At 46.5% G+C, this 16,272-nt stretch overlaps 2 protein-coding genes across 4 annotated transcripts in view; one reads left to right on the top strand and one right to left on the bottom strand.

Moving 5' to 3' along the window:
• ABCE1 (ATP binding cassette subfamily E member 1) overlaps positions 1-1,724 on the bottom strand; it is a 150,500-nt gene extending 148,776 nt beyond the window's left edge. Inside the window, exon 1 of one of the 2 annotated variants that reach the window (XM_033940013.1) lies at positions 1,570-1,724. The gene's annotated coding sequence lies outside the window, so the exon portion shown is untranslated. The remainder of the gene's footprint in view (positions 1-1,569) is intronic. The other variant, XM_033940014.1, reaches the window with a different exon arrangement.
• A 28-nt stretch (positions 1,725-1,752) lies between these two features.
• The window catches only part of ANAPC10 (anaphase promoting complex subunit 10), a 131,952-nt gene continuing 117,432 nt past the window's right edge, over positions 1,753-16,272 (top strand). Inside the window, exon 1 of one of the 2 annotated variants that reach the window (XM_033940016.1) lies at positions 1,753-1,909. Coding sequence is in view for 1 of the 2 variants with exons in the window: in XM_033940017.1 (XP_033795908.1) it covers positions 1,903-1,909 (7 nt within the window). In the remaining variant the exon portion in view is untranslated. The remainder of the gene's footprint in view (positions 1,910-16,272) is intronic. The other variant, XM_033940017.1, reaches the window with a different exon arrangement.

Raw genomic sequence — 16,272 nt, 5'->3', positions numbered from 1 at the left:
GAGTTGTAAGGCAGAAATGTCCATAGCCACAGTCCAAAACAGTTTTTATTGATGACAGCAAATGTAGGTGCCAAAGCAATTGATGACAGCAAATGTAGACTTGAAGCTGACGGTGTTTCAGCTAAAATAGCCCTTTGTAAAGAGCCTATTTTGTAATAGTCTTTTTATACAACATCAACAATGGTGAAAACGCTGAAAATGTTGAACAAAGAAAACAGCCGAGTAAAAAACCCGCTGAAGATACAAGTAAATTACACTTTTGATCACCAGTGGTGATCAAAAGTGTGTTGATGTTTTATAAAAAGACTATTACAAAATAGACTCTACATTTGCTGACATCAATATAGACTGTTTTGGTTGATTCATACTTTGGCTGTGGACTTAACTCTGCCTCACTACTCTTGTTTGCTCTGGTGTTTCTGTCTGTAAAGGTTCGGCTTTTTCTTGAGTGTTTGGAACACCAGTGGTAGAAAACTACACCAAAGTGAATGTGTCTAGCTATTAGCAAAGTATGTTAAATTTCTGTTATTTTCCACAATTAAATGCAGCTATTGAAGGATCATTTAATAAACTACTGCTAGATTTTTTTTTTTTTGCATAAAATGTCTTTTTATTAATGTTATCATTAAACTTGCTCCATTAAGCAAAAATAGCAGAAAGTTTTAAGAAAAACAGGACCTTTATGTAATCGGTGGCTTTGAGCGACCCCAGGATGGGCTTTAAAAAAAATTATTTTCTGACCAAGCACGATTAAATTCATGGGGAAAACTTAAATCAGCACAGTTTTTCCAACTGGACAACCCTACTCCAGTCTACCCAGCATGTAAATGGCACCGGCAAGCTCTACAGGTTTCAAACACGCTATACAGTAAAAATGGGTACAAAGAGCAGACAACATATGTGGTGAGATAACCGACCAAGGGGGCAGGAGAGAAGCTAAAAAAAAAAAAAACACACAAAAAAACAACAACCCCAAAGGGAACGTGCAGATGGAAAGACGCGCTTGGTGGAGACTTGAAGAGTGTTTTGTAGAAGCAGCAAGAGCCTGGCTGAGGTGAAGTGGAACGAAAGAGAACGACAACCGACTTTTCCAAAAGACTGGGATGTTACACAAGGGAAAGCGACTGGGATTTGATATGGTGCTTGGACAAGGTGCGTTAAGCCGTTCACAATCGAGGTACTCAAAGCTTTTTCTCTGTCTGTCCCAGCGGGCTCACAGTCTATCTAACGTAGCTTAGGGGTTTCTCCAATATTGGTGCCACAGAGCTAGCACCTATGATGGCAGGGAGCGGGAAGGGTTGATAAACAGATGACAGGGATCGTTAGACAAGGTAGCAGGCCGTAGCTCTGCTGGGCGGCGCTGGAGCTCGCGCCGACCAGGCAGTAGCAAATGCACGCGCGCGCGGAGGCTCGAGAGCATGCCCGCTGCTACCTATGGCCCCAAAAGGCAGGGGAAAGGGGGAGGGAGGAGGGTGCCTTTCTGCCAACCACTGCCCCACCCGCCAAGCGCCATTTGGAACGAAGCCATCCGAAATCGAAGCCGCCAGCATCAAGCGCGCACAAACTCACCCCAACCAGGCAGCCCTCCCCCCAAAAAGGGCGCTCTCCTCCCAGCCACTTCGCCCGATCCTTCCGTGGTCAACGTGTTAATCGCCCCGAACCGGCCAAGATGGCCGCCCCTGTCCCCGCGCACGCCATAGAGAACGGAGCATGCGCGGCGCGGCCGGGAGGGCGGTGACGACCGTGACGTCAAACAAACGGGACGCCGGCACGACGTCACGCCCGGGCTTTTGAAGTTGGCTGAAGTAAAAATGGCCCCAGAAGGGGCGTGAGGAGTCGCGTGAGCCGCGGCGGTTTGAGAGAGTTCGTGTGGAGAGCGGGAGGTTCATTTGCCTGTGGGAGATGCTGGGTAAGCAAGCCGAAGTCTCGTTTATTCATGAACTTGATAAGACATAGCAGGCGTAGTGCGAGTTTTTCTCCTCTTTGTATATACTGTATGTGCTCCCTAACCAACGAACCTCTGTCAGCCGTGAGTGTTGCCGAACAGAATACAAATTATCCCTCCCTGGATACAGTGAAGGAGTTTGCGCAATAGTGGGAGCGCTCAGCTCCTAAAGAGCCGGTTCTTATAGCCTAATTTATCCTGTACTGAAGGTGCTTATTATTAGGAGTAAGGGGAATGGTTCAGTCGCTTCTTTGCTGGAGAATTGTTTGGTAACATTGCTAGGTGGATCCCAAACTAAAAAAAAAGTCATGTCATGTAGTTAGCTCACTTTTTTTCCCATATTGGTGATAACAGAGAATATGATGACAGAATATAAACCCCAATATGGGTTGTTCAATCTACCACTCTAAATTAACGACCAGTGCTGCTGTGAGGCTTGGGGCTAGGCTAGTTGTGGGCCAGCTGCAGCTCTTTCTCTCTGGATCAGAGTTTTTTTTCTTTCCACTCCTTCTGGATCATTCATGTGGAGGAGTGGGCTAAAAGTTGGATCAGATATCTCGGTGTCTGATGTTGTTGCTGTATCTATTTGGGGGCTCTGGGAAAGGCACTTGTCACTTCGGGGCCCAGGTACAGTTTTGTTGTATTGCTTCTCCTCTGGCATTCTTCTTGACTTTGGTCAACAGTTTGCCTCCTGAGGGAGCTGTAGAGATTTGTGCTTCAGAAGCCTTCAGTTAGAGGACGAGTCTTCCCGTTTCCAGCTTGATGCCCTAGACCAGGGCTGCCCAAGTCCGGTCCTCGAGATCTACTGGCAGGCCAGGTTTTCAGGATATCCACAATAAATATGCATGAGAGAGAGATCTGCATACCAAGAAGGCAGTGCAGGCAAATCTCTCTCATGCATATTCATTGTGGATATCCTGAAAACCTGGCCTTAGATCTCGAGGACCGGACTTGGACAGCCCTGCCCTAGACCCTTGCGAGGAAAAGGTCTGGTCTGCGGTGGTGCTCATGGGTTTTGACATCAGTTAAGGACCATTGCCAGGCATGATGGTTCCATTCTACAGGAGGATATTTGGGGCCTGTCAGATATGATGGGAGGCTGCTTTGCACTCATTCTATTCGTGGGATGTAGCTGTGTTTTCCACAGCATGGTGCTCTCAGGCAAGGATGGCTCCTTTTCACATAGGCTAGGGAGGGTAGCCTCTGTATGATTGTGGGTAACATACTCTCTGGAATGTAGAATCTCCTTGGATACGTGCTACAGGGCAGGATTTGGGGGCGAGGGATTTCCCATTCGCTTCTTTATTTCTCTCCCTACGTTTGTACTTCTTTGATACATCTCACTAGTCTCTGGATTCATCTGCTGTGACTAAAGGAAAGAAAATTATCAGGTAAGGACATAATTTTACCTTCAAAGCCAACTTGCATATGCAGAAGGTGTCTTCAGTTAAATATTTATTCTTCTTTTTTTCCTAGAGGCCCAGTTGTCTGCAGCTTTCCCATAATCAAAGTCCTCAGGATCTGGGCCCTCCATGGAGATCAGCATGAGATTATTTAGTGTGCTTTGATTCATGCGATTTCTCAAACATAACTTGATCCTTTTAAGGGCAGAAAACCCCCCTTTCACATTCACTAACCCAATATGAGCTAGTTTGGCTAAGTTTGGAAATGACTCTTTGAGCTCTGATGTTGTTGCCATTTTTAGTAAAATTTGTTTTGGATTGAAGTCTTTGTATGATTGACTTCTGATCATTTTTGATGCAACTGTCCATTCTTGCCTGCTACTTTCATATTTTAAAATTGGAGGGCTACCATTTTTGGAGTAATGAGCAAAAAGAATTTCAGCAGACTCACTTGAATCGTGAGTTTCTGCATTGAAAACTTTTGAAAAGCTGGAAATAATTGGCATGTCAGGGAATCTTGCATCTAGGTGCTTGACAACTGTCTCTAGATATTTATAGACAATGCGGAGATCTGACCATTCTTCTGCCAGACAAAGATGAAGGCTTTGAAAATATCTCCCAGGAGTGTCTTTCAACTGCATGATGGACAATTTTGTGGCGAGCAAAATTGGCTCAATTTCGGTAAGATTAACATCTTGCCTTTGCCAAGCCTTAGATAAGTTGGACAACAAAGGTAATACAGTGGTGCCTCGCATAACGGACGCCTCGCACAGCGAACGCTGCGCACAACGAACTTTATGTCTTGATCCGTACAACGAACTTCGTTTCACACAACGAAGTCGCCCGAGCTGCATCCTTCCGCGCAGGCACTGCGCTTAACTGCCCTCTCTCCGCCTGGTTCCCTCTTGCCCCCCCCCCGACTCCCCGACACGATCGGGGCAAAAAGGAGCCCAAGCCCTCTTGCCCCGCCGATTCCCCAACTCCCCACACAATATCGGGCCAGGAGGGAGCCCAAGTCCTCCTGGCCACGGCGACCCCCTAACCCCACCCTGCACTACATTACGGGCAGGAGGGATCCCAGGCCCTCCTGCCCTCGACGCAAACCCCCCCCCCCCCCAACGACCGCCCCCCCCCAAGAACCTCCGACCGCCCCCCCAGCCGACCCGTGACCCCCCTGGCCGACCCCCACGACACCCCCAACCCCCTTCCCCGTACCTTTCTGTAGTTGGCCGGACAGACGGGAGCCAAACCCGCCTGTCCGGCAGGCAGCCAACGACGGAATGAGGCCGGATTGGCCCATCCGTCCCAAAGCTCCGCCTACTGGTGGGGCCTAAGGCGCCTGGGCCAATCAGAATAGGCCCGGGAGCCTTAGGTCCCTCCTGGGGGCGGGGCCTGAGGCACATGGGCCCAACCCGACCATGTGCCTCAGGCCCTGCCCCCAGGAGGGACCTAAGGCTCCCGGGCCTATTCTGATTGGCCCAGGCGCCTTAGGCCCCACCAGTAGGCGGAGCTTTGGGACGGATGGGCCAATCCGGCCTCATTCCGTCGATGGCTGCCTGCCGGACAGGCGGGTTTGGCTCCCGTCTGTCCGGCCAACTACAGAAAGGTACGGGGAAGGGGGTTGGGGGTGTCGTGGGGGTCGGCCAGGGGGGTCGCGGGTCGGCTGGGGGGGCGGTCGGAGGTTCTTGGGGGGGGCGGTCGTTGGGGGGAGGGGGGTTTGCGTCGAGGGCAGGAGGGCCTGGGATCCCTCCTGCCCGTAATGTAGTGCAGGGTGGGGTTAGGGGGTCGCCGTGGCCAGGAGGACTTGGGCTCCCTCCTGGCCCGATATTGTCGGGGAGTTGGGGACTCGGCGGGGCAAGAGGGCTTGGGCTCCCTTTTGCCCCGATCGTGTCGGGGAGTCGGGGGGGCAAGAGGGCTTGAGCTCCCTCCTGCCCCGATCGTGTCGGGGAGTCGGGGGGGCAAGAGGGCTTGAGCTCCCTCTTGCCCCGATCGTGTCGGGGAGTCGGGGGGGGCAAGAGGGCTTGAGCTCCCTCTTGCCCCGATCGTGTCGGGGAGTCGGGGGGGCAAGAGGGCTTGAGCTCCCTCTTGCCCCGATCGTGTCGGGGAGTCGGGGGGGCAAGAGGGCTTGAGCTCCCTCTTGCCCCGATCGTGTCGGGGGTGCCAGGGACCACACGGAGTCACCCACCGTACCACCCGATTCGGGTAAGCGCAGGTATCGGTGGGTGGCTTATTTGCGGGGGGGTGCCTTATTTTACATTTTTTTCTAAAAAGGGGGGGCTGTCTTATTTGATGGCCCTGCCTTATCATCGGGGAAACACGGTAGAAAAAAAATAAAAATGAACAGTTAAGTCCCAGTTTTTGCCGCTGAGACTCTGCCCTCTCACTGTAAAATTAGACTCTACTTAGTCTGTCTTTAAATTTAAAAAATGTGTGTTGTTTTAAAAAACAATTATGTTTTTAGATGTATCTAAATAAAAATAATAACCAAAAATTTATCTTTTTTTATGTCATCTTAGCATATTTTATGCTACAGAACGAATTATTTTTTTTAACATGTATTGTTATGGGAAAACGCGTTTCACACAACGAACGTTTCACATAACAAACTTGCTCCTGGAACGGATTAAGTTCGTTGTGTGAGGCACCACTGTACATCTGAAAGCATCATCAGAGAGGAAACAAAATTGTACGTTTTAATATATCTGCTTAATCCTTCAGCTGTGATGTCATTTCGTTCAGTGGCCTCTCTTTCCAGCGCAGCTATGACACTCATCATGCACTGTCGTAGTTACTATACTGCAGAGGCATGAGACAGCCATCTAGTGTCACTGGCCATTTTCAGCTTAATCTGGGGAATGTTCAGAATATTTTGCATTTCTGTTAAACCAGCCATCCTAACTGAAGAATTTTGGAAGAAATAGAACAGCTGCCTTAAGATGTCATTCAGTTTTGTTAAATAAGGTATGGCAGCTGCTGCTTGGGCACTTGCAAGGGCCAATCGATGGTTTTTACACAGTGGCAGTTGACCAAGAGTCCAGATGTTTTATCTTTAAGCAGTTTTGCCACACCTTTCTGTTTCCCAATCATAACAGCTACTCCATCTGACCCTAGTCCAACCAGATTAGCAGTTTTCAAGCCTAGTATGTCCATAGTCTCACTTAGTGTGTTGGTTATAGTCTCCGCTTTGCCATCACTCATATTGCGGGTTGATACAAAACTAATTTTGACCTGTTTAGTGACCTGGCAAACATATTTTATGTAAATAATTAATTGTTTTACAACTGAGATGTCTGTGGTTTCATCACACAGAATACTGAAAAAATTTTCAGCGTGCATATTTTTCAGTATGTTAGACTTTATTTCTGATGCTAAGACATCCAGCAGATCTTGCATTATTCTTTCTGAGGTGTAATGTGCATTTTTACCAACATTGAGATGTTGTAAAAAGGAACAACCCATTTCTTTACAGTGTTCCAACAGCTTTTCAAACAACGTTGTATGTGGTAATTCATTTTTTGCCAACCAATACATGGATCTTAAAGCTCCCACATAGGCATCTCTCTGTATGTTATTTAACATAGATACAGATCTTTTAATTTGACCAATTCCAGTTTGCTCTAGTATATGCTTTCCTAAAAGATCAGAAGAAGACTCAATGTGTGTTTTACTTTTTTCATGGTCCAGCAAGCTTTCTTTTCGAATTCTTGTGCATGGCACATTTACCTAAGGTAACTCCCTCCTTGGGATGTGTTTTTTTGAATATTTCATGCACAATGAGCACCACATACCATTTTCTTTGACCATTAGCCAATCAAACTCTTTAAACCATTGTTTGTTTATGCCGGATAAGCGGTGCTTAGATTTATCAATTGGCAGAGTGTGTGCTGAAAAGATTTCCCCTGATGGACCATCCTCTGCAATATCTTTGTCTGAAATTGCCACATCAGCAGTTGATGCTGCACCTTCATTGGTTTGTGGCATCTCTTTTCTGAAATAACTGAGCAGTGTTGTTTTCTGAACACTTTTTTTACTCATGTTGGTAAAATGAAAAGTACCTATGAATAAGACTTTTGAGTGGAGCCTATTGGTTATTCAGTGCACACTTACACTACGGCAGGGCAAGATATGAACAAAAAAAGGAATGGCAGATGTGTCACTTTAACAGGAACCAGTGAGTGCTACAAGGATTTTTATTTTTTACTCATCTGGACTTAACCTGCCCCAAACACTCTGTGATGAAAGAAGAGGGAAAGGCACAGCCAAGTCTGGCCCTGGACTCTTTTTTTTTTTTTCCCCCCCCCCTTTCTGGAGGACCTACTGCTATTAAATATTTCTATAGCGCTCTCAGATGTATGCAGCACTGCAGAGTCACAAAGAGGGAAAAGCACAGCCAAGTCTGGCCCTGGACTCTTTTTTTTTTTCCCATTTCTGGAGGACCTACTGCTATTAAATATTTCTATAGCGTTCTCAGATGTACGCAGCTATGCACAGAGTCACAAAGGGAAAAGCACAGCCAAGTCTGGCCCTGGACTCTTTTTTTTCCCTTTCTGGAGGACCTACTGCTATAAAATATTTCTAGAGCGCTCTCAGATGTACACAGCGCTGCAGAGTCACAAAGAGGGAAAAGCACAGCCAAGTCTGGCCCTGGACTCTCTTTTTTCCCCCCTTTCTGGAGGACCTACTGCTATTAAATATTTCTATAGCGTTCTCAGATGTACGCAGCGCTGCAGAGTCACAAAGAGGGAAAAGCACAGCCAAGTCTGGCCCTGGACTCTTTTTTCCCCCCCCCTTTCTGGAGGACCTACTGCTATTAAATATTTCTTTAGGTCTACCAGACAACGCAGGCTGCACAGAGTTAAAAGTAAGAAAATAGTCTCTGCTTGAAAGAGCTTACAACTTTTTTTCTCTCCAAAAATACCCTCCTGAAAGCACAGAGGGAAGTTAAAACCATCAACCTAACCTGCCCAAAACTTTCTGCCTGGTCACTCAGCACAGCGGGAAACAAAAGTTCGGTCGTTGAAGGGGCGGACCTTTGGAGCGTGGGCGAAAATGTTTTAATAGGTCGATGTTAAAACACTATGCAAATTACCCTTCCCTGCTCACGGTGAAGGAGTAGGGGCGGGGAAGGGGTAATTTGCATAGCGTGCTAAGGCATTGGACCAATCGAAATACAACCCCTTGGTGCGCTATGCAAATTACCCCTTCCCCGCCCGTACTCCACCGTGAGCTGTGGCGTGATTCGCTAATGCTGGTTCTTCTGCTCATGCTCAGTTAGACCTGATCTGAGCGGAAGAACAGGCATTATCCGAAGTTTGCGTGCTGAATTAAATGCTGCTGAAGTTGTGGTTCAGGCAGGAAAGGTATGTTCATCTTCAAGTACGGGGTGCAGGCAAACCGGAAGAAGCAGGCGCTTGACAATTCATGCGTGAACCACCGCCGAGTCGCGAGTCCGATGTCAGATCCCGGAACCGGTCCGGCGCGGTCTCTGCAGCTGTAAAATGGCAGCCGGGCGCTCACTTAAAGTAGCTGGGCGATGCGCCCGGCTGGAACACGCTGGGGAGAACACTGCTTCATGTTTTGAGGAAAGATAGACCGTTCTTCTACCAACAGCATTTTTCTGTTTTGGTCAAATCAATCATTCTGGCATGTTTGGACTATTGCAATTCACTGTACATAGGCTTATCTAAGGCTAGCCTTCAGAGATTTCAACTAATACAGAATAGTGCTGCCAGACTCATTTTTGGTAAGTATAAGTTTGACCATGTGTCTCTTCTCCTTAGAGAATTACATTGGCTTCCAGTCCATTTGAGAATTCAATTTAAATGCTTTTGTATTGCATTCAAGATCTTATTTGGCCTCTGTATCACTCTTGTCCCTTTGCAGATCTCATCTGGCTAGGAGCTCTCTGAGATTAAAACTTTAATTCCTTTCCTTCCTTTAAGGGCAAAATCAAATCTATCAGAAAACTTAGCCATTCTTTCTCCTACAAACTAACCAAGCTTTGGAATAACTTGCCACTCTCGCTAAGAAGCTTTGGCACCTTCTTATCTTTTAGGAAGGCTCTGAAGACAGTCTTGTTCGTCATACATTTTGAAAATTAATTATTCTACTTTTTCCAAATTAGATTTCTTTTGTTCTGTTCTTTTGTATTACTCTATTCTTAATGTTAATCATTGGTTGATGACCCGGTGTATAAAACTGACCCCCCTCTTTTACTAAGATGCGCTAACCAATTAGCACGCGCAAACTGATTTAGTGTACGCTAAGCAATAACGTGTCCATAGAATATAATGGACGCGTTGGCATTTAGCGCATGCTAAATCGATTAGCATGTGCTAAATCAGTTTGCACATGCTAATCGGTTAGCGCACCTTAGTAAAAGAGGGGGTAAATTTTAGTTTAATGTTTTTCCTTATGTCTCGAGCTACACAATTAATGCATAGGGCATTTTGATCTTGAAGCCTTGATTGGTGGCACTTGGGGCAATATTTTTCCTAAAATATCCATGTAAACATCTTATTACTCTCCAGGGAGAGGAATTTATTTTATGGGAATCTTTGCAGTTGGAAAATTTTGTTAAATCTAATGAGAAGTGTGATTGCTTTGGGTGGACGAGCTAAGGTTGATATAGGTGCTATATAATGGGTAGATTTCCTTTTAATTAAAGGCGATTATGAGAAGGTTTTCTTTACCTTCCCCCTGATGTGGACCAGTAAGTGTTAAATTGGTTATAGCTTATTCTTATCCCAGGACAAGCGAGCAGCATATTGTCACATATGGGTGACATTAACCACGGAGCCCCGATGCGGACAGCTTCACAAGCAGACTTGCTTGAAGTTTTAGAAAGTTCACGACTGCTGCACTGCGCATGTGCGAGTGCCTTCCCGCCCGACGTAGGGCACACGTCTCCTCAGCATCTTCTCAGTTCTAAGTTTTCCGCGGAGCTGAGAAGCCCTCATTTCAAGGCTCTGTGTAAGAGTTAGTTCTTAACTCATGCCTTCTCTTCACCGCGGCTCGTGTGATTCTTTTATTTTACAGGGTCGTTATGTAGCGTCAAAAAAAAAAAAAAAAAAGAACATTTATTGGTTTTTTTCATCGTGTCACGGCAGGGCCTACTCCATGGCCTCAGCCTGCGGGCTTCGATTTGGCTGTGACCGTCTTTCATTCCATGTCCCGGCTGGTCACGGGGTTCAAGAAGTGTAGCCGGTGTCAATACGCGATATCTCTCACTGACCCACATAAGTGGTGTATTCAGTGTTTAAGACCTGATTATCATCCGGAGTCGTGCGCCCACTGTGCTACACTTTAGAATCGAGCCCCAAGTTCAACTTGAAAAGATTTTCGGGGGTATGGATCTTTCTTCAGCTAAAGCCTCGATCACAACCTTAACCTTGACTCCATCGAAGTCTTCTGTGGGACCCAAAGCTTCAACCTCAACCTCGCTGAAGCCTTCCTTGATGGTGAAGTCCTCATCCTTGGGGAAATCTACAAAATCTTCTCCGTAGGGGCCGTTATCCTCAGTGTCTCAATCAGATAAGCTAGCCAAGCCAATCCTTCAGGAGTCACAGCTCATTCCACCAGCAACCTTAGTGGGACCGGTTGCTTCGAGACTTCCCAAGAAGCGTGTCTCAAAATCGAGGAAACACTCTTCTTTGAGGTCATCTTCTTCAGAGTCTATAGCTACACCAATTGTACCAGCTCCAGTGGTCTTGGTGCCGGCTTTGCAGAATATGTTGGAGAATGTCCTGCATCATTTGGTAACATGTTTGCCAAATTGACTCCTGCCTCGAGCCTGCTTCCTGCAGTCCAGCCTGAGCACTCAGCAGAATTACAAGGAGTTGAGTCCTTGAGAGTGCCTTGAGGTCAATCTGAACACTCTATAAGAGGAGCCGAGTCCTTGCAAATGTCTCAACCTCGATCTTCAACTTCCAGTCCTACCTCACAGCATAAGGCATTGCCGTCTTTGAGGCACAAGGTGAGGACACCTCGACATTCCTCATCATTGGCTGGATTTGAGATCACTGCCCCGTTCTTCGAGGCATAGTTCATCTCCACACCATCTGTCAAGGCATTCGTCTCGACCTGGGTCTTCTTCTCGAGGCAGACCTTGTTCATCGAGGCATCATGAACAGTCAAGGCCAACGACTCCCTTGTCGAGGAAATCTCCTGTGGAACCTCACATCCAGAAGTCACAGGATTCTCGCCAGTTGAGTTCTTCTCCTTCGAGGTTTTCTTCAGCTGGTTCCTCAAAATGAAAACGTTCTGTTTCTCCTACTCATTCCAGAAGTGGATTTTCGTCTTCATCTTTGCCTATGGATTTAGATCTTTGGTACCAATATTCCAGAGAGGCTTCACCTTCTTTCTCTGCTGTAAGGGGTGCTTCAAAGGGCTCTCATTTACCTTCACCTCAGCAGGGCCATCCCTCTTCTGGTCCGGTGTCCTTTACTAAGTTCCTATGTCAAATGAGTAAAGATCTCAACATTGCCTTGGAGTCTAATTCAAAATACTCTAAGGAGTATTTGGAAGAGCTGGGCATGCCTCATCCTCCTAGGGATTCTCTTAAATTACCCATGAATGGCATTCTCTCTCAGACTTTCAAGAGAAATCTGGATACCCCGTATTCTATTCCTGTGGTGCCAGCAAAGTTAAAATCCCGTTATAAGATGGTTCATTGCAAAGGATTTGAAACGTCTCAACTGTCCCATCAATCTCTTCTCGTGGAGTCTTCTTTAAAACGAACCAATCCTGCCAAAGTTTATGCCACAGTCCCTCCTGGCCGAGAGGGAAGGACTATGGACAATTTTGGCCGTCGTCTGTATCAAAATTCTATGTTGACGAATAGAATTTTAAACTATAAATTTGTCTTCATCCTATCTGAAGCATTGGGTCAACGCCATGCCTACTTTAAGTATCTACCTAAACATTGGCTCCCAGAGTTTCAACACATGCATCTTACTCTAGGTCAACTTTGCATGCATATGATTCAGGCTGCATATGATGCTTTTGAAAAGTCCTCTAGGGTGACGACGTTTTCAGTGGCCATGCACCATCTAGCCTGGTTCCGTACCGTAGATATGGATCCAAATCTGCAAGATCGACTGGCCATGAGCTGTTTGACTCTATTGAGGCAGCTTGTCTGAGCATGAGAAATCGTTTGCCTCTGTAGTTAGGCCAAAGCCGAAACCTTTCACGGCTAAGAGTTACAGGCCTCTTCCATCTTATCAGAGGCGTTATCCTCAGAAGTCAGCCCCTTATTCAAGGCCGCCTCCTAAGAAACAACAACAGCAGCGTACACCTCAGACTCCTGCTGCACCCAAGATCACTCGGCCTTTTTGACCATCTAACACAGAGCATAATCTCAATCGTTCTGCCTCTGTCCTCTCCTCTTCCCATAGGAGGTTGTCTCCATCATTTTTATCAACGATGGGAACTAATTACATCTGACCTCTGGGTCCTCGCAATAATCAGGGAAGGTTACTCTCTTCACTTCCTTCAGATTCCACCAGATCCTTCTAATCCGTCATAGACCACCCTTCGTCTTCAGGAAGCTCAAGCTCTGCTTCGTCTCTGTGCCATCGAGACAAGTTTCAAGTTTTATTAGGATTTTATATACCGCCTATCAAGGTTATCTAAGCGGTTTTTACAATCAGGTACTCAAGCATTTTCCCTATCTGTCCCGGTGGGCTCACAATCTATCTAACGTACCTGGGGCTATGGAGGATTAAGTGACTTGCCCAGGGTCACAAGGAGCAGCGCGGGGTTTGAACCCACAACCCCAGGGTGCTGAGGCTGTAGATCCAACCACTGCGCCACACACTCCTCTGGACAGTTCCTCTGGAACAGCAGAGCATGGGGTTTTACTCCCGTTACTTCCTTGTCCCGAAGAAGACGGGAGATCTGCGACCTATATTGGATTTCAGAGCTCTCAACAAATTTCTTGTCAAAGAAAAATTTTGGATGCTGTCCCTAGCATCCTTGTATCCCCTTCTGGATCACAACGATTGGTTATGTTCTCTGGATCTCAAAGAGGCTTGCACTTACATTCCCATTCATCTCGCAAGTTTCTCAGATTTCGGGTGAGAAATCATCATTTTCAATACAGAGTGCTACCTTTCGGCCTGGCATCATCTCCCAGAGTTTTCATCAAGTGCCTGGTTGTAGCAGCAGCTCTGTGCAGCCATGGTCTTCAGGTTTTTACGTACCTGGACGACTGGTTCATCAAAAATTCCACCTCTCAGGGGGGTTATTGTAGCGACCCAACAGACACTTGATTCCTCCAAAGTTTGGAACAGTACTGGATACTGTGCAACTCAGAGAATTCCTTCCTCAACAACGGCAGGATACTATAATACAACTTTGTTTCAAAGTGTCTTCCCTCACTTCACTCTCAGCAAGACACATGATGGTTCTCCTAGGTCACATGGCTTCTACAGTTCACGTGACTCCTTTTGCCAGACTTCACCTCAGAATTCCTCAGTGGACCCTGACATCTCAGTGGGTGCAGGCTTCCGATCCACTCTCTCAGCACATTACAGTGACTCCTTTGTTGAGACAGTCTCTTCACTGGTGGATGCGCTTTTCCAATCTCTCCAGAGGTTTACTGTTTCAAATGCCACCTCATCAGCAGGTCCTCATGACAGATTCCTCGACCTACGCTTGGGGTCCATCTCGATGGACTCCGTACTCGAGGACATTGGTCCATCACAGATCGTCGGAATTGTATAAATCTGTTGGAACTCAGAGCGATTTTCAATGCTCTCAAAGCTTTTCAACATCTTCATGATCAAGTAGTCCTCATTCATACAGACAATCAAGTAGCCATGTACTATGTCAACAATCAGGGAGGAACAGGATCCCTCCCCCTTTGCAAGGAAGCTCAGAAGGTTTGAAATTGGGCAATTCTTCACAACACCTTTCTGAAAGCGGTCTACATTCAAGGAGAGAAAAACTTTCTGGCGGACAAATTGAGTCGTCTTCTACAACCTCATGAATGGACACTCAATTCATCACCTCTTCATCACGTTTTTTTCTCAGGGGGAACCCTCTCAGATAGATTTCTTTGCGTCTCCCCACAACAAGCTGCCTCAGTTTTGCTCCAGGATCTACTCTCCACACCATCTGGAGGCAGATGCTTTTCTCCTTATGCATTTCCTCCATTTCTTCTAATTCTCAAGACACTCGTCAGACTCAAACACGAACATGCCACCATGATTCTGATAGCTCCTCGATGGCTCAGACAACCTTGGTTCTCCCTTCTACTTCAACTCAGCAGCAGGGAACCACTACTTCTACCAGATTTTCCGCCTCTAATTACACAGAGTCAGGGTTCTCTTATATCATCCCAACCTGCAGTCTCTGCACCTGACAGCTTGGTACCTTTCAACGTAACTGCCAATCTACAGTTTTCTCAATCTGTATAGGACATTTTAGAGACTTCCAGAAAGCCTACCACTAGACAATGTTACAACTAGAAATGGACTAGGTTTTCTGTTTGGTGTGCTCTTCATCACAAGAAGCCTCAGTCTACCTCCTTGTCTTCAGTTCTGGATTACCTGTTTCATTTATCTCAATCAGGCCTCAAATCAACATCCATTAGAGTCCATCTCAGTGCAATTGCTGCTTTTCCTCAGCCACTAGAGGGGAAACCTCTTTCTGTTCATCCTGTGGTTTCTAGATTTATGAAAGGACTTTTCAATGTCAAGTCACCTCTCAAACCACCTCATAGAAACATAGAAATTGACGGCAGAAAAGGGCCGCGGCCCATCAAGTCTGCCCATACCAATGACTCACTCCCTGACTTACTCCCCTAGAGATCCCACGTGGATATCCCATTTTCTCTTAAAATCTGACACGTTGTTGGCCTCAATTACTTGCTGAGGTAGCTCGTTCCAATGATCGACCACCCTTTCGGTGAAGAAGTATTTCCTGGCATCACCATGAAATTTCCCTCCCTTGACTTTCAGCGAGTGCCCTCTGGTGACCGAGGGCCCTGTAAGACAGAAGATATCATCCTTCACCTCTATACGTACTTAAAGGTCTCAATCATGTCTCCCCTCTCTCTTCGTTCCTCCAGTGAGTACATCCGCAGTTTTTTTAGCCTTTCTTCATACGTGAGATCCCTGAGCCCCAAGACCATCTTGGTAGCCGTTCGCTGAACCGACTCAATTCTCAGCACATCTTTCCGGTAGTGTGGTCTCCAGAATTGAACACAATACTCCAGATGAGGTCTTACCATGGATCTGTACAGCGGCATTATGACTTCAGGTTTTCTGCTGACAAAACCCCTACGGATGCAGCCCAACATTTGTCTTGCCTTGGACGAAGCCTTCTCCACTTGATTGGCAGCCTTCATATCATCACTGATGATAACTCCTAGATCACGTTCCACCATGGTCCTGGTCAAGGTTTCACCATTTAGTGTATAAGTTCTGTGTGGATTTTTTTTCCCTAGGTGCATCACTTTACATTTTTTAGCATTGAAGCTTAACTGCCAAGTTGACGACCACTGTTCCAGCTGTCGTAGGTCTTGTGTCATATTGTCAGGCACACTGCTTTTACCTACTATGTTGCATAGTTTGGCGTCATCGACAAACAGTGATACTTTTCCTCTGAGCCCTTGGGTCATATCTCCTATGAATAAATTGAATAGAATCAGCCCTAAGACGGAGCCCTGTGGTACTCCACTCGTCACGGCTGACGTTTTGGAGGGGGTACCGTTTACCATCACCCTTTGAAGTCTACCGCTTAGCCAATCCTTAACCCATGTAGTGAGTGTATCCCCTAATCCCATCGATTTTAGTTTGTTCAACAGCCTACGGTGTGGGACGCTATCAAAAGCTTTGCTGAAGTCCAAATATATCACATCCAGGGACTCCCCGGCATCCAGATGACTAGTCACCCAGTCAAAGAAGTCAATCAGATTTG

The sequence above is a fragment of the Geotrypetes seraphini genome, chromosome 1, assembly GCF_902459505.1.
Source record: "Geotrypetes seraphini chromosome 1, aGeoSer1.1, whole genome shotgun sequence".
Taxonomy (NCBI): Eukaryota; Metazoa; Chordata; class Amphibia; order Gymnophiona; family Dermophiidae; genus Geotrypetes; species Geotrypetes seraphini.
This window is presented reverse-complemented; position numbering and strand designations above follow the sequence as displayed.